This window comes from Clarias gariepinus, chromosome 4, assembly GCF_024256425.1.
Source record: "Clarias gariepinus isolate MV-2021 ecotype Netherlands chromosome 4, CGAR_prim_01v2, whole genome shotgun sequence".
Classification (NCBI taxonomy): domain Eukaryota; kingdom Metazoa; phylum Chordata; class Actinopteri; order Siluriformes; family Clariidae; genus Clarias; species Clarias gariepinus.
Genome location: NC_071103.1, coordinates 2,962,501 through 2,990,499, shown reverse-complemented (window position 1 = coordinate 2,990,499; position 27,999 = coordinate 2,962,501). Strand labels below are relative to the sequence as shown.

The window sequence follows — 27,999 nt, the reverse complement described above, 5'->3', positions numbered from 1 at the left end:
TTCGTGGACCTAAAAAGGTTCTTTGTCAGAAAGAGTTTTGAGCTCTTTTTCGAATCTTCAGTCTCCATCAAGGTTCAGTGAAGCATGGTCTCTCTGTGCTGTCCTGAAGTGAAGTGACTTACTATAGTTTCTTCGCCTCATGTGTGTATGCCGACTCTTCTTTCTTGCTGATGGGACCCACCACGGCCGTGTCTCTGGAGAGTGTAATGCTAATTGAAATGTAGAGTGTTAAATAATTACATGTCAGCAGAGTGAACAGCAGTGGACTGAGAACATCGCCCTGGGGTGGGGTGAGATGGTTAGTGTGATGATTCTGGTCCCAATCTGATCCAGTTGAAGAGTGAGGTTTTCAGGTCCAGCAAGCTTTCCAGTCAGATGATGAGGAAATATTCTGTTGAATGCTGAACAGATGTCTAAGAACATTTATAAACACACATGCCATTTTTCTAGATACTGTAGCTGAATTTTAGATGCTCTTTGACCATGACCATTGTTAAAAGTGTTATACAGTATAAATAAAATTTCATTGAATTGAACAGATACACCCCCCCTCACAATCTATGTACAGTACATGGAGTTTGCATGTTCTCTCTGCGCTTGGTGGGTTTTCTTCCTCAGTCCATTAGCATGCAGATTAGGCAACGTAATTGGTGTTTTCAATTTGCCCGTGGTGTGTGGATGAGCGTGGGAGTGTGTGCCCTGCAAAGTATTGGCACTCCATCCAAGGTGCACCCCGCCTCGACCGTAGTGGTCTTTCTGTGACCCTGTATACAGTGGAACCTTGGATTACGAGCATAATTAATTCCAGAAGTGGGCTCGTACTCCAGAACACTCGTAAACCAAATTTAATTTTCCCATGAGAAATAATGGTATCTCAAATTATTCATTCCACAGTCCAAAAAAATTTATACATAAAAATAATTAACACAAAATATAAAATAAAAATAAAATTAATTAACCTGCACTTCACCTTTAAAAAAAAAAGTAAAAATAAATCCCAACAGAAATCCCAACCGTTTGTGCCCCAGGCGCTTTGTGTGTGTGTGTGTGTGTGTGTGTGTGTGTGTGTGTGTGTAAAGCTAAAGTACGGAGTCCCGCCCCCTCTTCGTCTTAGACAGTACCCCTCCTCCACTCTTTTCACATATACGCGCGCACACAACAGAAACACTGTTTTATCTGAAAAATAAACAAGAAATCTCTTTAATGACACTCAATTAAGCGACACTATAAAATCTGCTGTAAAGTAAAAATAAAACAAATTAACCTGCACTTTACCTTTGAAAAGAATCGCCACAGAGCAGTGTTTCTGTGTAGAGCAAAGAGAAAGAGTGTGTGTGTGTCTGTAAAGGCAAAAGTAGGAGGGGTCTCTGTGTGTGTGTGGCACGGTGACCAATGACGCGCACACACAGACACAAAGAGAAAATGGATCTTTAACCTCTCTAATGAGACTTGCTTTTGCTTTATTCATCACGCGCGCTGTACACGCACGCATACAGACACAAAATAAAATATGTTTTACACAAACACACACGTGGCCACAGTGGTATAGTAAACAGTACACGCGTGCACGGATATTGATTATACCAGTAAGAGACGTGCACTAAGACCCAGCAGGGGAGATGATTACCCACAATCCCTCAGCGCAAGAGAGAGAAGAAAAATTTCAAAACAAGAAGTGCATGCGTGATATATGATACTCGGTATTCGTAAACCAAGACTTGTTTGTTTTCCATGTCAAAATTTCTCAAAAAAATCTTTGCTCGTCTTGCGGAACACTTGCAAACCACGTTACTCGCAATATGAGGTTTCACTGTACAGGATGAGGTGGTATAGACAATGAGTAAGTGAGTGAGCGAGTGAACAGATACATGGTGGTAACGATGGTGTCGTCTGTTTTGGGATGTGGTTGGGATAGTGCGCAAACTGCAGGGGGTCCAATATGGGTATTGGGTAAACATAGTAAATCTCAATTCAACTCAATCTGTATAGCACTTTTGCAACAACAAGTGTCCCAAAGTGCTTCAAACAAATAATAAAATAACATAAAAAGTCAAATAAAAATCACATCTCAAATCCAAACACGTCATATAAAATCAACATCTTATGCTGGTTTAAATGCCAAAGAAAACACGAGTTTAAGACCAAATGTGAGAGATGTAAGATGTTTTCAGACGAAATGTAAGTCTTTTTTTTTTTTGGCAAATGGAGGTTAAGAGTAAAAAATGTGAAAGAATTATATTCAAACATGATTAAACCCGAAATTATCCAAGCAGTTTACGCCAATTCGAGTGGCAAAAAGAAAACGGGAGAAGTAATAAATGTGAGAGCATTTTATGAAAATGTGAGGTACATCTAATTAACACAATAACCTTGTATGTTATTAAATTTGTATTTGTCACATACACAGGACGATATGCAGTAAAGTGCTTATGTTAATGTGAGAAGCCGAATAGTTTCATGTAAGGTTTTTTTCGAAACTACTACGCATGGCTTGCAAGTGTAATTGCTATAAAATAAGAGAGAATTTCATGTAAATGTTATTGGTAATAATTTGCAAACGTGACAGCACCAACTGCTGTAATTTGTGATTAGAAGAGCATTTTACACGAATGCCAGAGAATTTCAGTAATGATGGAGATAAATCTAATATATATGCGAAAATCTTCAACAATAATAGAAACAATAAATACTTGGTCAACACCCTAATAAATGTTTGTGTGTGTGTGTTTGAACAAACATAGTTGGCTCAGTGCCGGGGTGTATTAATAGCAGAGACATTTCGGTGCAAGCAGGAGCTTGTGCAACCAGCTGCTTCAGTCAGTCTCCCGGTTTCCCCGCATACACCCACACTTCCCTCCGCGATCACCTCCTACTGCACCACTCACTCAATCCTGCCAGCTGTCTTACACTCCTGATCGACTTCCCATCGTCTTTTGAAGTTTGAATGTCTTCTCGCAGCACCCCCGTCCATATAACCCGCACTTCAGGCTTGTACGTTTTTAATCAGTATAAACAGGCTCAATAGAATTTTATGAGCAGGAATTAATTTTTTTTTTTAAAACAAAATATGCATCATTAACACGCATAAAACTAACAAAAATATCAATTATGAAAGTGAAGCAGTTAGCTACTGTTCACTAGCTACTTTTCCTATTCCACACATGTAATAAGGCACGATATGCTTGAAAAAGTTACTAAATTCATATTTTATGAATAGTTAAATGTACTACACATTTTAAATCAGAATTATTAGTAAATTTTATGAACATACCAGTGAAAAGAGCCCATTTATTGTTCTTCTCGAATTACAGCAACATGAAAGCGTTCGAAGGTTCACTCTTCTCGCAGTTCATTCACTCTGAATGCGCGTTAGCCGGCAAGAGCAAGAAACACACACACACCCACGCTGTCCTAGTGGAACCTAATCCCACCGGCTCTCAGACACCAGGAAAGTGTGTGTCAGATGAGCTACATGCTTAACTAGAGCTATAATCAAGTTCAAAATACACCAACACAACTCTTTTTTTTATTCACTTTTTTTCCATCACCATGTTGTTTTTCTATGTTTACTAATTAAATGTATTTATTGTTTATTGCTAGTATTGTATCAATTTTCAAAGTCTCTCCGGAGATATTTCATCCATCCCCTGCGACATAACTCACATACCGCCGAGTTTCGTAACTCATCTCGCACACCAATCGGCTGTCGACACGCGACTCAGCACATCACCCAGGGTTTCTGTTTATCATAACAGTCGTAAAGAAAAATCTTTTTCAAACTCTTTATTTCCATGTTTCATCAGTAGTAAAGTATAATTGAAAGAAAAAATGAGAAAAAAATATTGATTTAACAATATAGATAAATCATTCAAAACTTGTAAAAAATAATTTACATTTCATGTCTTATTTAAAAGCCAGCCATTAAGGTTGGCTTTCAAATAAAGCAACAACCAACAATTTCTAACATGTATTTAAGGAACACTAAGCTTGTGCAAGTCGTGACGGGGTCCCCTTTAGGGGACCTACTATGCAGCAAACTCTCATGCGATCAGAGCAAATCGAACTAATCTAAAAACTAAATGTATGTTTTTTTTTTGTTTAGTTTTTTCGTCTGACACAAAATTTAAATTAAAAAAAAAAAAAAAAATCTAGTTAAATAATAATTAAAAAAAGTCAAAATCTTAAGTGGTCACTAAACTTAAATACTAAAAGCTTTCAAAATTAAAACTCCTACTAATAAAACACCTAACGGAAAATGAAAACTCCTACTAATAAAACGACTAACGGAAAATGAGAAATGAATAACTTATAAGGGTTTGTGCATACAAGTACATCCACTTTAAAACTTGGGGTTGTTATCCATTAACAATGGGAACAAAATTGGTGACAAATTTGGCCAGCCAGCCAGGAGGGTAATAATCATGAGGAATCAAATGAAGTGGACTTTCCAGCAGGGGTACAATCAATCGTTCATGCTCATGCTCAAATGATAACTCAGCCAATAAAGACTTTCTGAAAAATGTCAACAAGTCTTTCTCTACTTGTAGCATTTGCTTGGGTAACAGTAAAGCAGTTTAGATTTATTTTTGACATTGACGTTGTGCAGTTTATATGCATTACAATACATTCAGTTCTGTCTCTGTGAATCTAATTTAAGAATGTGTAAACAGGGAAAGAAATTATGTAAGGTCTGTCTTTCACACCTGAGAAGAAACGAATTTTAATTGGTCATTTTATGCAGAAACTAGATGGCATACTTCGCAATATGAAATAACGACTTGAAATCAAAAAAACTCATTAAGGGTATCAAAGCTTGGAGTGGTTTGGATTCAATACAATTAATATTGTGTAAATTTTTCAATGTCAGTTTTAGTAAAACAAAATCGCAGAATAGAACACCAACAACAAAATCTAAACACAACTATGCTGTATAGTCCCTTGTCCTGATTCAGGTGAGGTTTTATGCCAACTCTTGGTGTGATGATGTTTCTCTACAGTAAATCGTCCCACCATGTGAGCGGAGACTGTTTAGTGCAACGTTCTTCAGGGTCACAGGTGTATCCCTTAGGGCAACAGTGCTTCATGTCCTCACAGCACACCGCCTAGAGTAGGAAGGAGAGAACACAGATCGAAAGATTAGATAGAAAAGTGCTGACACTGGAGACTCCTTCCATAGAACGTCTGCTTACGGAAAACTGCACACGTAATCTGGCTTTTGTGGAGCGTTTCTGTGAATAAGCTTCGAATACAGGAACAACATCCTGGTATAGAAAATTCTGACCAATCGGATTCAAGGGTAAACAGTAACCTGGTGAAAGGGACAGCAGGCCCAGTCAGAGTCCGACGTCCTACAGCAGGTCTGGCTCTTAGAGCAACGTCGTGTGGTGTCGCACATCACCTCATCTTTATCTATGGCGGAGAGTGTGTCTAGGAGTGTGAGTGCGACTCCATGTGTGGAGGAGGGTTTAATGCAGGTTCCAGTTTGCAGGTCGCAGGTGTAGTCGTGTGGGCAGCAATGTTCATGGTCCTCGCAGCAAACCGCCTAAAAAAAAAAAAAAAAGTCTAAGATTTTAAGTTAAACTGTCCAAGCGTACACGTCCCAGAGAGCAAGCTGGCATTTGAAACCCGACCACGACCCACCTTGACCAGGGGACAGCAGCCCCACGTCCCTGAGCTTAACCTGCAGCAGGTGGTGCCCGCCGCACAGCTGGTAGTGTCATCACACTTCACGTCCTCGATGTTTTGCGTGACCTCTGAACCCTGAGCGCTAATGGCCGGCTGCTTCTTGAACCACGGGATCTGCAGTTTTCCCTTCACGCAGATGGGTCTCATCTTATCGCAGGTATAGCTGCTAGGACAGCAGTGATCTCCATCATCACAACACACAGCCTGTGGACAGACGAGGGGTTTAACTTACACACTCGCATTTATCCAGGTGCTGATACGCTCTCAGCCAGCAGGGGGCGATCAGGCACTGGCTTGTGACCGAGTAGCTTGCGTTCAACAGATTACAGGACGGATTAGAAGGAGAAGAAGCAAAAAAGAAACATGACAAAACAAACAAACATAAAAACACATAGTATTAGACATTTTTTGAAAACGAGAGGAAGAAATAGAAAAACAAGAAATCACAGAAGAAGAAAGAAAATAAAACAGAAAACAAGCAGGATTATGACAATTCTGAATTCAATTTGATCATTTTGATTCATAAACATTTCATACAAATTTCCATAATTTTCTTTTGATTCTGTAAAAGCACCATACAAAATTTTTATTTATTTTAAAATAAGACAATTAGACAGCAAGTGGTCAAAAAAGTGAGAAGATGGAAAACACTAGTGCTACGAAAATAAAGAAATAGACAATGTAAAAGAAAGAAAAGAATAATCAGAAGAACAATGGAAACATGAGGGGGAAAAAGAAAAATGGAAGAATAAATAGTTCAATAACTGAAATTAGATAAATAATTAGAAAACAACTAAAAGAAAAAAAAGATTACGAGAAAAAGAAGAATTTAAAGTAGGAGACTGCTTTAACAGTACAGCGGAACCTTGGCATACAAACTGAATTCATCTTGGAGGCGCATGCCGAGGGCAATGTTGATATCATTTACATGTAGGCGTTTGGCAGACACTCTGATCAAGAGTGACTTAGAAAACTGCTTTGAAGTTCCCATCATTAGATACAGTAGATCCTTACACTGGGTTACTGGGTTCTAACCAAGTACTATCGGTCAGACACTGTTGTAAAGGACTTTTAAAACCACTTTTGCAAGTCAAATTCGTAATCTCTGTTCATTTGGTCGTTCACTGACACAAACAAATTTTGAATGGCTTCTAGACACACGCGCAAACGAAACTTTGTAAGGTAGGCCATCCGTAGGCCGAGGTTCCACTGTACTGTATATAGACCTACCAGGAATAACAAGTAAACTGGCACAAATGAAAACTATAGCACATGCGGTGTGTGTGTGCGCGCGTGTGAGTGTGTGTGCGCACAAGACCTGTGGCAGAGGGCAACAGCCCCACTTGCTGATTTTCACCATGAAGCAGCAGGTGCTGCCCCTGGGGCAGCTGGTGTGCGCATCACACTTGTGTTCCTGCTGCGAGTCCGGCCTCACGCTCAGCGCTGGACGCTTCCTGGCCCACGGCATGCTGGGTAGAGACGGGTGTTCACAGGACTGTTGAGCAGCATCACACTTGTATCCCTGAGGACAGCAGTGTTCGTGATCCTCACAGCAAACGGCCTGGGAGGAGACAGACGTGTATGTGAGAGTCGCACTTATATACAGCAAATAGTAATAACGTGCGCGCGCATGTGTGTGTACACGTGTGTACGTACTTGTGGCAGCAGGCAGCAGGCCCAGTTTCCTGTTTTCTGTCTACAGCAGGTCGTACCACTCGGACACGCTGCGGTCTCGTCGCAGCGCTCGTTCTCGGGCGTCAGTGCCACGGCGGGCGTCTTGCTCACCCAGGGGACGGTCAAGCCCACGCCCACGCCGGAGACACCGTCGCACGTCCCCGCCGCCATGTTACACACCGTGTTGTGGGGGCAGCAGTGCTGATGATCCTCACAACACACCGCCTAGAGAGAGAGGAAATACATTGTGCTTGCGTTGAGTAGATGTTTATGCAAAGTTCACACAAAAACTGCTTGTGTTCACAAATACAAACATGACAACGGATGGACGCGCACTCACCTGAGGTAGGGGGCAGCATCCCCATGACCCGGATACCAACTTGCAGCAGGTAGAGTCTTGTGGGCACGAAAACGTCGGGTCACATTTTTCATTGGCGGTTTGTGAAGGATGTGGTAAAGCGGGAACTTTCTTCACCATGGAAACGGAGAGGGAGCGGTCAGCAGGGTCGTCGCAAGTACCCTCGGAAAGGTTACACACGGTGCCGTGGGGGCAGCAGTGGGTGTGGTCCTCACAACACACCGCCTGGACAAAAAAACAAAGCCAAACAACAAGAATTAGGTTTTATTTCTGTTTGTTTGTTTTTGAAATCACTGATCCGATCATTTGGATTTGTGGTACCTCAGGGAGCGGACAGCACGCCCACTTTCCATCCTGTTTCTTACAGCAGGTGGAGCCGGTCGCACACACCACCGAGTCGTTACAGGGTACCGAGTCCACTACACACACACATTTCTGTTAACACAACATTTTTTTTTCATGTTTAATCGCCCAAGCTTTAGAGCACATGTACCTGCCGGTTTTAATTGGACAATGGGCGGGGCCTCGGTCATCCGCGCAAGCTCATTGGTCATGACGCAAGCAGCATGTTCGAGGTCACAGACCGTGCCTGCAGGACAGCAGTGCATGTGATCCTCACAACACACAGCCTTGAAGAAAAAAAAAAATGTCAAAAGTTCAAAGAATTATACCAGCAAAACTCTTTTAAGTTATTAGGATACGATAACAGACGTGAAAAATACACACGCTTGGCATGGGGCAGCAGCCGTAACTCCCGCTGGGTAGCTGGCAGCAGGTTGTCTTATCTGGGCACGTGGACACTTTATCTGGACAAATCACTTCACACACACAAACATACACACACACACACACACACGGTCAAAGAAAAAAACAACGAAAAATTTTAAATTAATTAAATACAGCAGTGAGTTATGTGAGAAGACTATAAAGCCATGTTTCTCTAAAACTCATGTCCCACCATCATTACTGTGTGTGAACTCCCCGGGTATCTCATTCATTGCTGCATCTGTAAGGTAAGGACACACACACACACACACACACACACACACATTAGTGCATGCAATAGTGAGTGCTATTACAGATGGGAGGGACAGAAAGTGACATCATACCGCTTTTCTCTCCTTTGCGGACGGCTGGGAATTTCCTCAGTAGAGGGGTGGAGTCACCAGGCGCCGATACACACCTGGAGTGGTGGAGGTCACAGGTGGTGCCCTGGGGACAGCAGTGTCTTTTATCTTCACAACACACAGCCTACACACACACACACCAAAAAAAAACAAGGAGTTAGAAAAATTTCCTTAATCAGCTCTACACACAAACAATCGGTCACTCAGGGTGTATACACACACGGCTGCACCGAATTCTTTTTTTTTTTCAATCCAATTTTATTTGGATTATTTAATTAGTCTTATGATTATTTTTCATGGCTAATCTAGTGATTGTTTTTTTGAGTGACTAGATGATTAATCATTTTATTAACTTGCCAGTAAATACCAATAACCATAGCTTTAATGTTTAATAAAAAATAAAAAATAAATTTACAAGGAAAAAAATTTTCAACATAAGGGAAAAAAAGAAAAAGAAATTAGACAGTTATTTAAAAATTCTTAAAACTTAAAGATAACTGTAAAAAATTTAATAATTAATTTAAAATACACTTTAATTTTAGTCCTTGTAGGGCACGCACACAGTAACAGTAAAGACAGGAATAATTATTAATGATAATTAATTATTAATTTAAAAAATTAAATAAACCTTTCAACGTTTCAAACTCTACATTGCTTAGTTTTAAAAGTCTACATGTGTGTAAACTTATTGTTTACACGTCGGCGGCACAAATATAAATATTTATGACAATGACGTAATCGAGAACGTCGACGAGTCGGTGCAGCCCTACAGTCAAATATACACACAAACAACTCAATGCACATAAACAGGAGAGACGGCGGGGAACCGATTCAGTTTTTTTTAGCCTGATTCTTTCTGTGGCGATTCATGTATCACCACATTGACGTTAAAATAATGTTTTAAATTTATTTACTTATTATTTACATATGTTTGCATTTGAGCTAGTAAAAGGTGCCATTTCTCCATAATCCCACATGGGGCGCTCTATTCATAATTCGGCAGGCTGTACAGCGTCCTGTGTTTAAATTATTTGCAAAGTTTGTTTAGAATTGTAAGAAAATCACTAATAAACTATAATTCTAATTCTTAATACATAATATGATGTTGGCCCCGCCCCTTTGCAGGTTTAACAGCATCAACTCTTCTGAGGAGGCTTTCCACAGGATTAAGGAGTGTGTTTATGGGAATTTTTGACCATTCTTCCAGAAGCGCATTTGTGAGGTCAGACACTGGCGTTGGATGAGAAGGCGTGGCTCTCAGTCTCCGCCCCTAATTCATCCCAAAGGTGTTCCATTGGGTTGAGGTCAGGACTGTCAAGCTCTTCCACACCAAACCCGCGCATGCATGTCTTTATGAACCTTGAACAGGAAGAGGCCGTCTGTAAACTGCTCCCACAAAGTTGGAAGCATGAAGTTGTCCTGGTCTGCTGAAGCATTAATAGTTCCTCTCATTGGAAAACCCCACATGATAATTCCTTCTCCACTGAACTTTACACTGGGCACAATGTACTCAGACAAGTACTGTCATCTGGCAACCGCCAAACCCAGACTCAGATTGCCAGACAGAGAAGCGCAATTCATCACTCCAGGGGACACGTCTCCACCGCTCTATAGTCCAGTGTTGGTCCTTTACCCCGCTGCATCTGATGATTTGCATTGCACTTGGTGATGTAAGGCTTTAATGGAGCTGCTCGGCTGTGGAAACCCACTCCATGGAGCTCTCTACGGAATGCTCTTGAGCTAATCTGAAGGCCACATGAAGCTTGGTGGGCTCTACGCACATCCCATGTTCCCACTCTGTCATTTCACGTGGCCTCCCACTTCGGGGCTGAGCTGCTGTCGTTCCCAATCTCTTCCACTTCGTTAGAACATCACTAACAATTGACTGTGGAATATTCAGTAGCGTGGAAACTTCACGACCGGACTTATTGTATAGGTGCCGTCCCATCACGGTAGGAATTCACTGTATGTGTGTAGAAGCGCTCTGCATGGACAGGTGCTTGATATTATCCACCTGTAACCATGGAAGTGACTGGAATACCTGAATTCAAGAGTGGATACTTTTGGCAATAGAGGTTATATACAATTTAAATCTTATCCCTAATAAAAATACAACCAAGATGCAGACAGAAAAACAGACAGACAGACAGACACATACATTGGGCATTGGACAGCAGCCCCATTTCCCATCAGGCATCTGGCAGCAGGTCGTGTCATCAGGACACTCAGACTCCTGGTCAGGACACACCACAGCCTGCGAGAGACAAAAAAAGAAAAGGGGGGGGATACACACTATTGATGAAAGGCTCCTAACACAGAAGAAGAAAGAGTGTATAATAGTGTGTGTGTGAGCGACAGAGAGAGAGAGAGAGAGAGAGTTACCCGAGGTAGCGCAGTCTGCTTGGCACTGACTCTCCTCACCCACGCTAGAGTGTGTGTTTTGTTCACACACCTGCCATGTGCCATGTCACACAGTGTTCCCTCATGACAGCAGTGGAGGTGATCTGAGCAGCACTCGGCCTAAACACACACACACACACACACACACACACACACACACACACACACACACACGGTACGAGTTTTATTACTATAATTAACAAAAGTATGAATTACACCCTCATGACATTCACACGTGTACAATCTCTCACACACACACACTTACGTTAGGCAGCGGGCAGCATCCGTATCCGCCTCCTGGTGTCAGGCAGCAGGTGTTTCCCTGGTCACACATTCCTCCATCGGGGCAGATGAGAGCGCTGCACACGCCCAGCATCAAACACACCAACACACACACACTCGCACGCATCTGAAACACACAGACATTTGAGTCTTGGTCTTAGCGTCCAACAGTTATTAAGTTAATGATAAGACAAAACACAGAGAGAGATCTGTAGGAAGCCTTTAAACTCCGGGCTAAAGGGTCTCAGTATGAGCTCGTAAACAAGACGACACAATAAATGGCTTTATCAGAACAACACGTGTGTGTGTGTGTGTGTGTGTGTGTGTGTGCGCGCGCGCATGCGGGCGTTTCTGAGGAATGGGGACGCTCACGCGGCTTTCCTGGAGGACGTTTTTAAACCCAATACACAGTGTACAATTAGAGAGAACAACCCAAAACTTAAGACAGCTGTTATATAAAGTCTCACATTCGAAAAATTGACTTGACAATAACAGACTTGTTGATACCATAGAAACAACAACCTGCTTCCTGTTTGTCCTTTATTAGAAGTGTCCTTTATTTATGATGTGGACTGTGTAATAATAACTGAATTACATTTAAAAATTAATAAATAAAATAAAACAAAACACCCCGTACAGTAGGCATGAACAGGAACTCTAGTTACGGAGATCCAACCTGTTGTAAATCGGGACATTTGAACTCTGTGGGGGTCGACTCACATTTGGAACCAGCGTGTCAAAGAACTGCACGTTGGAAGTGAAGGTGTAGTGTACACACTCACCTTTGGTGTTAGTTAACTTGGATGTCCTACAAAACCTTCACATGAAGTTCTTTCACTTCAACCTAAAACCACACAAACACACACACACACACACACACACACACACACACACACACACACACACACACACAGTTGAGCCAAATATGCACATATGTATAAACTAAAATAAAACAGGGAAGATCCAAACATGACGTCTCTATCGGTTAAGTGGCTTTGAAATTCCAATAGCTCCACCCACATCGACAAAGTGCCGCCCAATATCTCCACCCATCAGCCATAACATTATGACCACCTGTCTAATATCCCACTAGAGCTGAAATGGTGACGTGTTGGAAACAGAAAAGTTTAATTAAACTCAGGTTCAGGGTCTCATTCTCTGACATCACAATAAATAAGCTCATATACAGTACCTTCTGTCTTCATTACACTAAGATCACATCCTTCATTCATTGCATTCTTATTATTAACATTTAATAAAATGATGCAACTTAAATTGAAAACAATGTGTGTGTATATATATATATATATATATATATATATATTTTTTTTTTTTTTTTTTTTTTACTTTATCCTCATTGAAACCCTTGCTTGTTGTTTACTTGCTGTAACTAAACAAATTCCCTTTGGGATTGATAAAGTCATCTATTTATCTGATCACAAAAAAACAAGCCTTGAGGACCAGTTTTTTTTTTTTTGCTAAACAGTGCCCCCCAGCGGCTGGACCAGACGACGCATTTAAACGGTACATTGTTTTTCACAATTTTTACACACCGAGATTCCAGCCTACCTGTACAAGTAAACAAACAAACAAACAAACTTCCAGGCCTTTATCAAGCAATTGTTCTGTTTGACACACAGTCCAGTCACATCTAATAACAACAATGTCACTTTTAAATCTCAATATGAACCTGAATTAAACATTTTACTAATTAAACGTGACATAAACAACATTAATACTCCAAATGTAAGTAATTTTATCGTTAATCGGTGAAACATCAAACAGCTTCAGATAAAAACCCACAGCGGGGAGTGTGTAGTGTGAATAGAGCAGTGCTCAGTGCTCCTATACAGGGATAAAGCAGTCATTTAGGGACACACACACACACACACACACACACAGCTCTTCCGGATGCACAGGGTTAGCTCAGTACGCTAGCCGAAGTCCGTCCCGTATTTAATTCAATAAGCTCGAATAGAACGACACTAAAGTGGCTACAAAAATTAAAACGCGGCGCGTGAGCCGGCGTACCTGCGCGAGACGTGTTTCAGAGCGCGGAGAGCCCGTGCAGCGCTGATTAACTACCTCACTGGGGAAAACAAGCTCGCGCTCACGTGACGCAGACAAGACTCTGATCATGTGACTTCACTGCGAACAAACATGGCGGAAGCTATAATACGAACAACATCGTAACAGTCAGTCAGTAGAATAATTCAAACAAAACAAGGCACAGAACAAGTCACAGGCCAATAACACTGTACTATCTACAAGATACCGCATAATAATAATAATATGTACACACTGTATACATAAATAAATAAACAAAGGGAAAATGGGGGGGGGGGGGGGGGGGGCTAGAGGATCCAATTAATCTTCAGTGATGATTTTGAGTTCACTGCAAATATTGAGGCATTTTATCCCATCTTTCTTATACATGTGCTTTAGTTTAGGGAGAACATTCATTTGTAGATCTCTCACTGTATAAAGAGAGTAAAGAGGGGTCTGGTCTGTAGGGTTTTACATTTATGGATAAAGGACTTTCCGAGTAATAGAATGGCATTTACAAGGAAGTAAACTTTATTGTCGGGTAACATCATGCCCAAAATTTGTGTGAAGGTTGGAAGGGCGCGTATTTTAGTGACCAACCAACATCATGAACATCAGCCCAAAAAGTTGATGAGAAATAAGTGTTCGGTGGTTTCTATGGCATCCTCGCAAAAAACAAACAAACAAACAAAAAAAACCCCACAATTACTGTGATTCACATTGAATCTTTTCCTTAACAGCTCATTAGATGGATAGACATTGTTGAAAATTTTATAAGGGATTCCTTTAGTTTTGTATGACACTAGTAATAGAAGATACTTCGTTCTAATTTTATCAAGATCTTGTTTAGAGAAAATCTGATTAATTGTGAAAAACAAACTCAGACTCACACATTTCTCTTTTCTTTTCTAATTTCTGTGAACAGATGCTCTTGGCCTTGTCCCCAGTACTGTATATAAACACATTTTTCCTCCGGACATATATTTTTATGGAACAATAAGGATGTTCTCTTAAGCAATTAATCACTTGAAAAGGTAACTTTCTTTTAGTTGGACAGCTGTTTAACACACAAGGCAGACTTTATAATTATTGAAATTTTTTTTTTTTTTTTTTACAGAAATACAATATTCCTATATCTGCTGATGAATATGCTGTAGTTTCTATCTCCAGACCCTCTGGGGTGACTTTATTGTTACAAGACTACATTTCCTTGGCCATGCTCTTATTCTTTAAAAAGTAACTGGCACAGCGTTTGGAAGAGTATGCAATTAGATAAAAACTTTATGAAATTGTGACATTGAAATGAATTTTTTATTTTGTCTAAAACAGAATGTATTTTTTCACCTGTTTTGGCAGTGTTCCACCACCTGGAATAAAGGAGTAAAACTCCTCCACTATTCGACTGACTTTCTAAAACTTGCATCTTTACCTGTGGCTATTACATGAGGCTGACACTGGAGACTTCTTCCAGAACCATCACTAGATTGGTTTATGGCTCAAAAATCTTTTTTTGACAAATTTGTGTGAATTTACAATAATTGAAAACATAAAAATTAGTAACGATGCCATGTAATGGATAAGTAGACCCATTTTGTGATCTTTTTCCTCTCAGAGCTCGAAAAATCGCTCCATCTTGAACTATAGGAGATCCACTAAATGTAATGAGCAATGGACTCAGGACATGATTTATTTTAATCCAACTGAAAATATATACATGCTGTGATTAAGACATTTACAAATAAACCATTTAAAGTAAAAATACAATAAAAAAAAAAGTTTTCGAATGTGTGCACACAGACATTGGATGCAGCAACATCACACGACTTGCGAGTCTCCCAGCATGTTTTTTTATAATGTGATCCAAATGTATGTAATCTTCAAACCAATAGTCATGTGTTAATCAATAAAGTGTGCGATTGACAGATGGATTGAAGCTCCGCCCCAACACCTTCCTCATTCTCATATTCCTAATGCAGGGGCCTATTTTTCCCTTCGAAATTTTTCATCAGATCTGCATTTCTAAAACAGACCCTGACTAAATAATTATTATAAGGGACGTAATGGCGTGTCCTTTAGGCTCTTGAGGTTCTCTTCTTCTGCGTCTTCTTGATTTGTGGAGCCTGCTTGGTGCGAGTGTTTCGACCTCTTGCCCCTGAAGACGGTGCTGCCCTCCTCGCCGCTCTCTCCTTCCTCCCGCTCGAGTCGTCCTCGCTTCACAAAGTGCTGGATCCGCGATTCCAGGCTCTCGCAGCGTGGCCGCTCCAGCAGGGGGCGATAGTTGCGCTGCTTGGATCCTTCCATGAGACAGCAGTTCATCACTGACGCTTTATCTGTGGATCAAATACGGATTTTTATTTTACTTAACATTTTATATACTCTACATATTTTATTCCTTACACAGTGGCTGATCTCTCTCTCTTACACACACACACGTATACACACCGGTGTCTGTGCTCTGCAGGCCGTGGATCATGCCGTGCAGCACCTGAGCTTTGACAGCGGTTTGAGTCCACTGCTGGAGAAGAGAGCTGAGGACGTGGCTCTGCTCTTCAGACTCACTGATCCAATTCAGACCGTCGAAGTCGCACTCGTATAACACCAGTGGGTAATCCACCGCCATGCTGGGGGGAGGGGGGGGGGGGGGGATAATCCACAACAATATCCAGTAATTAGGATAGCTATACAAGAACATGACATGTCTTGCCACCTCTCAGTAACACACTAACATCTCATTAACTTTGCATAAGTCTTTCTGTCACCTGTACTGAGGTTTCCTGGGGTTGTTCTCAACATCCAAAAGCTGATTGATGATCTCTGGTGCTTCCAGCTTCTGGCCAATCAGAAGTAGGATAGCCATCATGCAACGAACCTGCACAGAGTTAAAAAAAAACAAAACAAAAAAAAAAAAAACACACAGCATGTCTGAAATGTTGTACAGCTGATATTTGACACGATGTGGATCCATGCGATCCGAAAGACCTTCATCACAAACTGAAGCATGTGCCGACCTGGTGGTACAGGAAGGCGAGACCTTTGACCTCGAACACGTATAGTTCCTGAGGGTCAGCGGATGAGAGGTTACTGGGGTCGCACAGCCGGACGCTGGCGGACGCGATCGTTCTCTGGAACTGGAGTACTCCGTTACCCACGTCCATCTTACACAAGTTCCTGAAGTCGTGCGTGCCTTCATATCTGCACAGATAACGACATTAGAAAGCAAACACCACAACAACACAGCTACAGGAGTGACCTCATTATCTCGTTTAGGTACCGATTAGCTGCTTCGGACATGAGCTCTACGTCCAGGTTCCCACGGGGAAAGTAGTACCGGTAGGTTCGGGACTGGCAGTCGAAGCGTGCGCTGAAGCCGCTGTGCACCGGAGACCAGCTGAGAGCCCGGATGTCTGGAGGAAGGACTCTGTTCAGCATCTTTACGTACGGCAACTCGGCCACCGCAGCTCCACCGCCAGCTTTGGGTTCGACGCCCTTAGGAATGGTCACACCCAGACCGCTGAACTGACTCGAGCGCAGGTCAATAGAGATGACCTAGAATACACATAAAAAAAATCAGTCAAGAAATCAGTAAAAATGTTCCAGTAAAGATTTCTTTTTTAACGACCGAAATTTGCAACAAAAAAGCGCAGACCTCAAGCCCTCGGACTCCTCCCTCGACATTTTGCTGGATTATTATGATGTTAGATATTATGTACCTTCAGATGCATTTCCTTGCCTGAATATTATTTAATACTTGACTTTCTGTTTGTCTGATTAAAGCATGCACAGATGATTTTATTTCATTTGCTCTATAACTATTGATACATTACTGCCCTCTGTTGGGCGTATTTGGGACACATTAAAAGACTAAATATCAGGCATGCGAGTAACTCAAACAACGGAGGACACAAACACACACCAACTCAAATAAAGGCGGAACAAATGTTCACTATTTAAAATAACCTGAAATGTTTCATAATTTTATAATTTGAAACGGAGGGCATAATTACACAACAACTTAATTAGTGTACAAACACACCACAACTCAAATAACTAAGGGTACAAATACATATTAACTTAATAAACCAACTGCACAAATATACTGCCTGGCCAAAATAAAATAAAAGTCACACATTTGTTCAATCACTCTCATCTTTGATTACACACACACACACACAGTGGTGACCACTTCATGTGTAAAAATTGTTCCTCATGCTCCCAGAACCACACTTTCACCTGAAACATGTCTGTGAGAACATCAGGGAAGAAGACCTCCATAGATGTGATAACCTGGTGATTTAGTACATTCAGGTGGTCAGCTGATTTCATTTTATTGCCCCATGATGTTGCTGAGTCTAGACCTGAATAACTGATCAACCCCAGATCATAACAGAGGCTTGTACAGTGGACACTATGCATGATGGGAGCATCGCTTCATGTCCTTCCCTTCTTACCCTCCATTCATGATTCTTTCCCCAAAGTTGACGATTCATTGCTATCCTCCAAGGTTTTGATAATGTGTTCCTAACCCAGTTCCAGTCATTTCAAATCTCCTTAGTCGTTTTCATTGTTTGCTGCAGCCCAATTATTTGACCCCGTCACACGTCACCTCATACAACTAAACGTAGAAGTTTACAACGCCCCATGAGCGGAAACAAAATTTCCCTTGTTTTGTAAGTATAGTCCTAGGCACTCGTATCATACAGAAGTATATAACATCATTAAAAACATGGAACTCATTCATTAATTACACACACGCATCATAATCTACCCCAACTCAGACGCTCTCTTGGACCTGTACATACTGTACCTGGGAGAACGCGCTGACTCCTTTATCCGTTCGGCCACAGCGGTGGTAGTTGGAGCTCTGCCTGTCCTGGATCAACTTCGTTTTCAGCAGAGCCTCAAACACTCGCGCCTCCACCGTGTTGTCCGTGTTCTCCTGCACCGCGAATCCCTGGTACTGCCAGCCCAGGTACGCTAGACGCAGCGCCACATGGCGGCGTGGATGTGCAGCAAAGTCGAACGCCCTCTTCCCCTTCCCCTTCTTACTGCCCTGTCCATTCTCCTGGGCCTCCGAGGCTGGGGTCGTCCCTTTGCCGCTCTGAACCGCATCGCTCTTTCCACTCAGGTGTGCTTTCAGTCGCACCACTTCCTCCTCCAGCGCCTTCACACGGGCTTGCAATGCTTCCTCGGAATTGCTCATGGGGATCAGTCTATTTCTGCCGTCTCAGGGTGATTCGAGTTTGTAATTGACCCTAGATAGTGTACACATTGGTATGTTATAACTTTCAGTTTGCACCTTAGGATCTCAATTAGAGTGTAACATTAATCCTACCTCACTCCCTGAAATACCGGGGAAAGTTCAGGGAGTACTGTGACCTTGACCAGGATAAACCTCGTCTTTAAGATAAATGAATGAATGAAAATCCAATCTTGCCAGATTTCTAAAGAATTGCACAAGGATGTGGGATTAGAACAGAACCTGATTATTTCTAATAGACTATAAGGCTAAGAGCCTGGTGTAGTGTGTGTTCTTTTAAATAAAAAAGGAAGATAGAAATCTTGGTCTGCACATGTTTTACAGGAATTTAATCTAAACATGTGTTAGCTCTGATAAGAGTAAACAGGTCAATGAAGCTCAATAGAGTGACATTACTGCTCTGGGTTTAGTTTAAGAAACAAATACAGTCATGAAACTACACCAACCAACACGAGTATGACAATTAACTTCACCTTTATTCATGTTATTAATCTCCTTACCTTAAAATGCACTAAAGATGAGATCGATTTAACAGTGTAACCCAAAACATCTGAAAATAAGGCAGGAGTTTAAAACAGCACGTTGTTTTTAACCCACATGAGCTACAAACATACCGGTGTGTACCGAAAAGCCTCCTGCTGGAATTATAGTGTACTAGATAGGGCGCATGTGAGCGCTATTCTACTCTGTTCCCCTTTAATAAAGGATAGAGGAGACATTTAGGATTGGTCCAAACGAAAACGCGGAAGTAAAATCCCAAAACGCGGGTCAAAATAAAAGCCTACTTAAAGCAGGCAAACCTGGGGTATGACATCAATTTCAAAAAATTAAACATATACTGATAAATAGTGCTGAGAATCTAATAGAGCCAGATTAGCCAGGCTGTCCAGCCAGATCTTGTCACAGCATCACGCAAAACTGGCATGACATAATTTAATGAAACTTTGCCAGGTAGGTCTCAGGTTTAGCTTAAAGGTAAACCTGCATAATGAATTAAATGAAAATGTTGGGTAGAAGTAAAGTTATGAGCAGTTATGTGCCAGATTATAAACCGCAAGTTTTGACAGCGTACGGCGCCTGCTTCAATCTGTGGGCCCATCTTAAATCGACTGCTAGACAGAATTTAACAAAACCTTTGCAATACTTAGATCTCTGTCTGAAGTTTAATCTGCACCATAAGTGAAAATCTAAATGTTGAGTAAAAGTGATGTTATGAACAGTTATGTGTGGGATTTAATATTCCACTTAAAAATAATCAACTAATGTGCTACTGTTAAAGTGATAAAGTGAATATTTTTACTGGGATTAGTTCATATTTTTACTTTGGCTGAAATAACAGCGCTGAAGTGGTATAAGTGAATTTTAACACGCTGGAGTGGTTTTAAGACAAAACTTCATCTTTATCCTTTTATCTACTTTTTCCATTTCTCATCTGTGATTCACTCTCCGATTACCGAACAGGGAGTGTATTTGTCTGACCACCAAAGAAGGACAACTTAGTGTAAACAAGGCGTAAGATACTCAACCTTACAGAATGGGATTTCTTTGTATTAATAAGTTAGACAGAGAGTTCTGCTGTACAGAAAGACACACAGACATGTACGTGGGCTTCAACCTCAAATAATAATAATAATAATAATAATAATATCACTGATTACATTAAAGCTCATCAGATTATTTTCAGTTTTAACCTTTTAACTATTTCTACAAACTCTTTAACCATCAACCCTGCATACTACGCCAGTGGATAGTAACAACACTAGCAATGAAAACAACCATAATACCAATAATAGAAAAAAATAAAAATAAATTAGCAGGAACAACATGCAGAGCACAAGAAAGATATGAAAAAAAGACAAAGCAGGTATTTATAAACAGAATATATATACATTATAAAGACTGGAAGTATTTGACAACAAATACACATGAACAAGATGTTTAATCACAGCAGCATGTTTTTTTCTTTCCTGGTACAGGGACTTTTATTTTGAAACACGACTCGACCGTCACCGCCGCCATCTTGGAGCAGCTGTCTTCCTCCCGTACGCCGCTTTCTCTGTTGACGGCCGCGCGATAAAACTAAGCTTGGCTGAACAAGCGATATTGTTTGGATAATTATATATAAAATAAATTAATTTAAAAACAATCTGCTGCTAAATTGTTAGCTCTCAGTGGCTGGTTTTGGGCTGGCTCAAACATGCAGAAGTATGAAAAACTAGAGAAGATCGGAGAGGGTGAGTCTGGCTTCCTGCGCGCTCGTGCTGGTTGGGACAGACGCGCGCGCGGTTGCTAGCTAACGGTTAGCGTAACTGAGGCTATCAGGGCTAATTAGCTTTAGTGCTAAAGAATCGCCTCAGAGACATGGAGCTTATTTAGAGCTTTAAAGCTGAACTGTAACATGGGGTCAGTTGGACTTTCGAGTATTTTCGAAACCGTGGTTGACATATACATTGCTATGAAAAAGTATTCGCCCCCTGCCTGATTTATTATTATTATTATATTTTTGTCATATTTGTTACACTTAAATAATTGAAATCATCACACCATTTTTTATATTACACAAAGATAACCCCAGGCAATACAAAATGCAGTTTTTAAATGATGATTTTAAAGCTGTCCTGACCTACCTTTCCCTATGTGGAAAAAGTAATTGCCCCCCTCTTTGCTAAGTCATGAACGAACTATGATTTTTGGGGAAAGCTGAGTTAAATTTCACTTGCCACACAAATGTCTGATTACTGCCAGACCTGTTGAATCAAGAAATCGTGACGTGCACTAACAGATCTCACATCATGCAGCGATCTAAAGAAGCAGATGAGAAACAAAGTAGAAAGGGTTAAATTTCTAAGGCTTTGGGACTCTGGCGAACCACGGTGAGAGCCGTTATCCACAAATACCTGAACCTGCGTTACATCTGGGGTAAATAATAATAGTGAAAAAAAAAATGGCAACCATGGGTTCCAAAGCGAAAGTAAAAACAAAAAAACCTGTCTGGCCCTATGTGAAAAAGTAATTTACCCCATTAAAAAATAAACTTCCAATGAGTCTTTCTCGTCACTGTGGAGAAGAATTTTGACCCACTCTTCTTTGCAGAATTGTTTAAATTCAGCCGCATTGGAGGGTTTCCGCGCATGAACGGCTTTTTTAAGGACGTTCAGCTGTGTTTCTGATCATTGTCATTCTGCATAACCCAAGTGTGCTTGAGCTTGAGGTCATAAACTGATGGCCGAACATTCTCCTGAAAAGCCCCAGATCATTACATTAACACCCTCTTTAAAAAAAAAAACAATTATTTAATTTTTTTTTTTATTCAACAGTTCTGAAGTAATTAGGCCTGGGTGTGTGGCAAGTGAAATTTAACTCTGCTTTCCAAAAATCACTGTTTAGTAAAGAGAGGGGGCAATTAATTTGTTGGTATGTTTTGGCTGCTTTTTTTTCCCCTTTATAAATTAAATTCTTTATTTTAAAACTTGGGTTATCTTTATGTAAAATGATCATCTCAATTGTTTAAGTGGGACAAATATGCCAAAGAAAATAGTTTATATTAGTTCAATATTTCATACATCTTTTATGGTTATGTGACATACAGTACATAGGTTAAAAAAAGAAAAAAAATATTCTGTACCATGCTGTTATGGGAAAATAATCAGCGACAGGGTGGAGTGGCAAACCAGATTTACCTTTGAAGCTAGCTAGAAAGTTTCCTGTAACACCACTTTAAAGAGTGTTTATCTGTTTACAGTTATAAATACAATGTTCAATTTCAGCAAATTAATTAGATGTAAGCCTTAATATTGTAACTGCATCACTTGCAGGAACCTACGGCACGGTGTTTAAGGCTAAAAACAGAGAGACGCATGAGATCGTGGCTCTGAAGCGGGTCAGGCTGGATGACGATGACGAGGTAAGAGGCACATCTGTGCACGAGTGTGTGTTTGTGTGTATGTATTGTCTCTGTGACGTATTTGGTAGTAAGAGATACTTTAACATTTTCATGTGCTTGTTGTTTAGGGTGTTCCCAGCTCAGCTTTGAGAGAAATCTGCCTCCTGAAAGAGCTGAAGCATAAAAACATAGTGAGGTAGGCGTCGTCTAGGAAAGACCCCCATCCTCCTGTGTGTGTGTGTGTGTGTGTGTGTGTGTGTGTGTGTGTAAGAAGCGTTTCTATATGATTCGTATTTTGTTCACAGGCTACATGATGTGCTGCACAGCGACAAAAAGCTGACATTAGTCTTTGAATACTGCGACCAGGTAAGACTCCCCGAGCTCTAATGGTGTTAGCAGAATTCGTGATCGTTTCTGTATTGCAGTGATGCCTTTTATTATTTAATTTATTTCTCTCCATCCTGCAGGATCTGAAGAAATATTTCGACAGCTGCAATGGCGACCTGGATCCTGAGATCGTCAAGGTTGTTGCTCTCTCTGTCTCCCCCTCATATCAGACTCTGTTTTGAAGTTGTGGCCTGAGTGAGTCACTGAGCTGTTTGTATTTTTTTTTGTGCTGCAGTCGTTCATGTACCAGCTGCTGAAAGGACTCGCTTTCTGCCACAGTCGCAACGTCCTTCACCGAGACCTCAAGCCACAAAATCTGCTCATCAACAGGGTACACGGACGAGTTTCTTACTTCTGCTGAACCGGAGGCTTTAAGTGTTAGAGATGGGAAAATATCAATTTGTTGTAACTGATGTTTTAAATAACAGGCTACATTTAATTACTCAAACATTTTTAAAGGTTTAAAATGATAACAAAATCTTTAGAAAATGTAATATCAAATTGGGATATTAATAAACTCTTGATACTTAAAGAATCTTATTATTAATTGAATCAGCACCGAGGTATTGTGTTAATATCGTATCTGGAAGTGACTGGTGATTCCCGTGTTAATAGTGATAACGCCATTCTGGTCCAGTTCATATGCATCATATTAATGATGTTTAATATTTAAAGCAGCATGTGAGTTTCAGACAGGGTGAAAAGGAAAACAAATGACGGTGGATAATAATGACGCTGGATATCTTTTAAGCTTCTATGTTATGTTTTTACATTCATCAGTTAATATATATTTTTTTTGTTTTCCTTTAAGAACGGTGAACTGAAGTTGGCTGACTTCGGTTTGGCCCGAGCGTTCGGAATTCCCGTCCGATGTTACTCAGCGGAGGTAAGACGATCGTTACAGCGTGTCCTGACTGGTCTAGAAGTGCTTTATATGAACTCTTGACATACTGTAATACTCTGTCGTTTCTATAGCAACACCTCATTCACCTCATATAAACTTTGTGTTTATATCTACTACAACAGAGATCAGCGTAGCTATAAACGGACAAAACGTAACACTTGCATTAGTGAGGTCCTGCTTGTGATTGACGCGTTTCAGGTGGTGACGTTGTGGTACAGGCCGCCGGATGTGCTCTTCGGTGCCAAGCTGTACTCCACCTCCATCGACATGTGGTCAGCCGGGTGCATATTTGCAGGTAGATCACGTCTAGTTACAATCGTTCACCTCAGGTGAAAAAAAAAAAATATATATACACACGTTGAGGGCGTGACGTTTTTATTCTGTTTGCTTCCAGAGCTGGCGAATGCCGGGCGGCCGCTCTTCCCCGGGAACGACGTAGACGACCAGCTCAAGCGCATCTTTAGATATCCTGCAGCTGTTTTTTTATTTATACTGATGATTTGAGATCTATAATGTCACATAGGTGTGTGTTTGACGGGTTTTCACTTTTCACTTTTACTTTCTTTAACACGTCGTCATCACGTTATTAGGCACACCCACGGAGGAGCAGTGGCAGACCATGACCAAACTCCCCGACTATAAGGTACTCCAGATTTCTTCACACTGCTCCATTCTATAAATGCATGACTTTCGATCAGATCTAAGGGATGGTAACGCTAACTCTGCTTTGTTGATCTCTTCCTCCCTCTCAGCCGTATCCGATGTATCCTGCGACCACGTCGCTCGTGAACGTCGTCCCTAAACTCAGTAGCACGGGACGGGATTTACTGCAGGTACGTCGGTCGTGCTTCCAGATTTTAAAGAAGTTAGTTTTATCAAGTTTACTAATTAATTTATTTATTTATAAATAACAAATCCACTTTTCTTTCACAGAATCTTCTGAAATGCAACCCAGTCCAGAGGATCTCGGCTGAGGAAGCGCTCCAGCACCCGTACTTCGCCGATTTCTGTCCGCCCTAGAATCTCTTTATCCTTATTTCCCCAGAAAAAAAAAATGGACCAACATGGTCATACCTCACACACACACAGTCATTTTTATTGTTATTATTATTGCTATTTAAATCTTATTTGCACTTACTAAGCAGACGTAAGGGGGGTGTAATGGAGAGTGTCGGTGTTAGTCGATCCTGCTCAGTGTTTAGTAACTTTTAACTTCTACCGACTGTATATAGATATATTAAAAGGAACGTATCTAGAGAGTCAGTTTTTGCGTTTCTTGTTTTAATCCACCTTCATCAGCATTTCGTCGGTGTTGCACAGCCGCAGAGGTGCCAACATTTAAGGTTCTGCTGTGGTTTTTAAAACAGCGCTTTTTCCTTTTTTTTCTAACGCTCACTGAAGGGGAAAGGACGAGGGACACGAAAGACGTGAAGGGCGTGTGCTTTCTTCAAGCTTTTTCTTTCGGGTTTGTGCCAACGTGATCTACTTGACCCGTGGATCTGTAAATTCAGGCTTTTGCGAGATAACAAACGTCAAATAACTGTCAGTAAAACGTGGTTAAGTGGCAGGACGCAGGACACATGGATGCGTGTCCGAGGCTAGCCATGCTTTCTGATATGGGAGAGCCGATTTAAGCACAGACAGTTGATCTCCTTTGGTCACACTCCTGTCACTGTCTCCTTACTGCTGTTTTGGTGTTTATCCGGAACAAGGGGGCGAACCTGCCTGAATCTCGTCCTCCCTCTGCCTGTGAGCCACGTTGCCACCTCTGTTTAAAAACTAATTTCTCATTTTAGCGAATGTAGCTGCAAACCCGTGTTCAGTTTTACTGTTCCATGTCCACGTATTTAATTGTTCTGCTTGTATTTATTATTATACAGTTGCTACAGTTTAAAAAAAGAAGTTGAAGAAAAAAAAAAAAAAGACGACTTGTTCTTTGTAGGCATCGCAGTTCGGCCGTAACAGAAAACGTATGTTTTCACCAAAAAAAAAATATATATATTATGCCATCTGTAATTTTTTTTAAATCCCCGAGCACGCTATCGTAACAAATACAACGGTACGAACCTGAAGATCTAAAGACCTCGGCAAGTCCAAGTGATGATTAGATCAAGTCGTCAGACAGCTACGTGTTTGGGTTTTCTGGGATGTAAAGGTACAGAAGGTAGAAAAAAAACAATCAAGTTCATACTACATAGATTTCCATTTTCTTTACGTGAACTAGAACGCAAATGTTTATTTGTGCATCGATGTTTTAGTTGACTTTTCAGGACGCAGCGAGTACGGGTTACTGTGGAGTGGAGCGAACGTTTCCTGGCTTGTTTCTGACGTCTTTCTGTTTTTATTGTTTTAATTAGAGATGTTTATTCTATTCTAGCTGTTGGTCATCTTCAACACAGAAGTTACAACACTTCACTACTGCAGCATTTTATTTTTTGAAATTTGAAGTTTTTGAAACGTCTCCTATTTGCCAGGAAATGAACTCACCTCAGAACTATTAACCCTGTAGCACACAATAATATTGGGTTGTTATTGTTAATATTATTGTTTTTATTGGTCATCATCCATTTGGCACTCTACTGTACATGTGATTTATGATGTAAGACTTTTTCACACTGATTAAATAAATACATTTCATCAAAAAGAAAAATCCTCTCTTTTTTTCCCCTTTCATGATCTCATAAGCTGCAGTACACACCAGTACATCAGCAGCTGATGGAACTTAAGGCTTCAAGCGTTAACCACTGAGCCTCCACCAGCCCTGTGGTGACAGTTAAGAATGCTTTTTTCTTCCTCTTTCTTTCTTTGATTTTCTTGGCTCCATTTTTACGGTGTTATGTTGAGCGTCAACCTAGAGTTAGGTAGAGCAAGTGGAACCACAATTGTCAAGAACGTCATGAACTCATGCATGGGTTTATTATTAAAAAAAAAAAGAAGAAACTAAAGTAAGATGGTGTCAATGTATGGGGAGTGGAGCGCTCAGAGAAAACCTCCATATTGGGTTGGTCTGCCCAAGTTACTGAACGTTTACATTTAGCGCACACCCTTATCCCGCATGACTTACCGTTAATCTCATTTTTTCATCTGAGCAGTTGAGGGTTAAGGGCTTTGCTCAAAGAGCCAACTGGTTATGTTCTGGTAGTGTTTAAACTTCTTGGAGTCCACAAGGATCTCATCAAGGTTGACTTGTTTTGACGTGCTCTTCCTGCTCACCACGGTCGTACACAGTAGTTACCCGTGTTTCCCCCTTTCAGCCCAAACTACTGTGGATGTTTCCATCCGCCTTCCTCCTGATCAACAAGACGTTTCACGTAGCCCTGCACGCCGCCAAATAAACTGACACGTCTACGCAAAGCACATCACTTCACTTCGTCTGTGGTTCTCATTGGTTTATTATCTCCGTTATCATCGTAACATCGTTCCATTATGTCAGCTCAATGTACAGAAAAGTAAAATAACACTGTTAAAGTTTTGGTTTGGGGGGTGGAGTGTGAACGCAGCAGGTGTTTAAAACAGGAATAATAATAATAAAAAAAAAAAAAAAAACGAAAAAGGAGGTAAAAAAAGAATGAACACTATTTTCTTTGGTAGTACGCAATTTTCTAATGCTAGGCTGTCTTATTATTATTATTAGTGTGGTTTGGAACACAGCCACTCTTTTTACAGTCCAACACCTCAACCACTGCAAAATTTTATTTGACCCAAACTGGTTATGTTCTAGATGTGTTTCACAACACTTTTTTTTTTTCAGGTAGTATATTAGTATGTAATTTGAAACAAGGCCGGTCTCAGAGTAATTATTTAGTGTGGGGGTGATTTTGGATTTTGGGACGCAGCCATGACATTTGTAATTTTTTTAAAGATACAATAGACTACCAGGTAAAGAGTCGTGGCTTAAAAACGCTGCTGGAGGACGTGTCCTAGATGTACTACTTTAATACACTCTTAGTGTACCATCTGCAACATGTACGTATATTACATACATACGGTGATCAG

At 40.8% G+C, this 27,999-nt stretch overlaps 4 protein-coding genes across 5 annotated transcripts in view; 1 reads left to right on the top strand and 3 right to left on the bottom strand.

Moving 5' to 3' along the window:
• Positions 1 to 3,768: 3,768 nt before the first annotated feature.
• On the bottom strand, positions 3,769 to 13,659 carry grnb (granulin b). The gene is made up of 16 exons (XM_053495111.1): positions 13,558 to 13,659; positions 12,309 to 12,370; positions 11,510 to 11,653; positions 11,227 to 11,364; positions 11,003 to 11,098; positions 8,827 to 8,968; positions 8,676 to 8,723; positions 8,444 to 8,535; positions 8,211 to 8,346; positions 8,039 to 8,136; positions 7,700 to 7,942; positions 7,342 to 7,584; positions 7,004 to 7,246; positions 5,641 to 5,889; positions 5,309 to 5,542; positions 3,769 to 5,102 (listed from the first exon to the last, which is right to left on the bottom strand). The coding sequence occupies exons 3-16, from the start codon at positions 11,651 to 11,653 to the stop codon at positions 4,992 to 4,994; spliced, it is 2,217 nt and encodes a 738-aa protein (XP_053351086.1). The 5' UTR covers positions 12,309 to 12,370; positions 13,558 to 13,659; the 3' UTR covers positions 3,769 to 4,991.
• Positions 13,660 to 15,246: 1,587 nt separating this feature from the next.
• On the bottom strand, positions 15,247 to 19,444 carry pus3 (pseudouridylate synthase 3). Of its 2 annotated transcripts, XM_053493895.1 has the most exons (7): positions 19,330 to 19,444; positions 18,377 to 18,824; positions 16,844 to 17,118; positions 16,581 to 16,764; positions 16,332 to 16,441; positions 16,015 to 16,193; positions 15,247 to 15,902 (listed from the first exon to the last, which is right to left on the bottom strand). In XM_053493895.1, the coding sequence occupies exons 2-7, from the start codon at positions 18,770 to 18,772 to the stop codon at positions 15,619 to 15,621; spliced, it is 1,428 nt and encodes a 475-aa protein (XP_053349870.1). In that variant the 5' UTR covers positions 18,773 to 18,824; positions 19,330 to 19,444; the 3' UTR covers positions 15,247 to 15,618. The 2 variants fall into 2 exon arrangements, with proteins under 2 accessions (XP_053349870.1, XP_053349871.1); XM_053493896.1 differs by lacking the exon at positions 19,330 to 19,444 and having other exon boundaries at positions 18,377 to 18,964.
• Positions 19,445 to 20,841: 1,397 nt separating this feature from the next.
• cdk5 (cyclin-dependent kinase 5) lies at positions 20,842 to 25,262 on the top strand. The gene is made up of 12 exons (XM_053494145.1): positions 20,842 to 21,063; positions 22,645 to 22,733; positions 22,841 to 22,908; positions 23,018 to 23,078; positions 23,180 to 23,236; positions 23,335 to 23,430; positions 23,911 to 23,985; positions 24,202 to 24,298; positions 24,398 to 24,467; positions 24,586 to 24,646; positions 24,756 to 24,836; positions 24,937 to 25,262. The coding sequence occupies exons 1-12, from the start codon at positions 21,027 to 21,029 to the stop codon at positions 25,021 to 25,023; spliced, it is 879 nt and encodes a 292-aa protein (XP_053350120.1). The 5' UTR covers positions 20,842 to 21,026; the 3' UTR covers positions 25,024 to 25,262.
• Positions 25,263 to 27,377: 2,115 nt separating this feature from the next.
• The window catches only part of cers2b (ceramide synthase 2b), an 8,721-nt gene continuing 8,099 nt past the window's right edge, over positions 27,378 to 27,999 (bottom strand). Inside the window, exon 11 of the mRNA XM_053494144.1 lies at positions 27,378 to 27,999. This exon is cut by the window's right edge and continues 832 nt beyond it. The gene's annotated coding sequence lies outside the window, so the exon portion shown is untranslated.

Coding starts and splice junctions, on each gene's coding strand:
- grnb (XM_053495111.1), bottom strand. CDS start 11,653: ATGCGTGCGAGTGTGTGTGTGTTGGTGTGTTTGATGCTGGGCGTGTGC. Junction 8,347..8,443: donor GCTGCTGCCCCATGCCAAGC/GTGTGTATTTTT, acceptor TTTTTCTTCAAG/GCTGTGTGTTGTGAGGATCA. Junction 5,890..7,003: donor GCTGTTGCCCTCTGCCACAG/GTCTTGTGCGCA, acceptor GTCTGTCCACAG/GCTGTGTGTTGTGATGATGG.
- pus3 (XM_053493895.1), bottom strand. CDS start 18,772: ATGAGCAATTCCGAGGAAGCATTGCAAGCCCGTGTGAAGGCGCTGGAG. Junction 17,119..18,376: donor GAGTCAGCGCGTTCTCCCAG/GTACAGTATGTA, acceptor TGTGTATTCTAG/GTCATCTCTATTGACCTGCG. Junction 16,442..16,580: donor TCGCCTTCCTGTACCACCAG/GTCGGCACATGC, acceptor AACTCTGTGCAG/GTTCGTTGCATGATGGCTAT.
- cdk5 (XM_053494145.1), top strand. CDS start 21,027: ATGCAGAAGTATGAAAAACTAGAGAAGATCGGAGAGG. Junction 23,237..23,334: donor TGGATCCTGAGATCGTCAAG/GTTGTTGCTCTC, acceptor TTTGTGCTGCAG/TCGTTCATGTACCAGCTGCT. Junction 24,299..24,397: donor AGCCGGGTGCATATTTGCAG/GTAGATCACGTC, acceptor GTTTGCTTCCAG/AGCTGGCGAATGCCGGGCGG.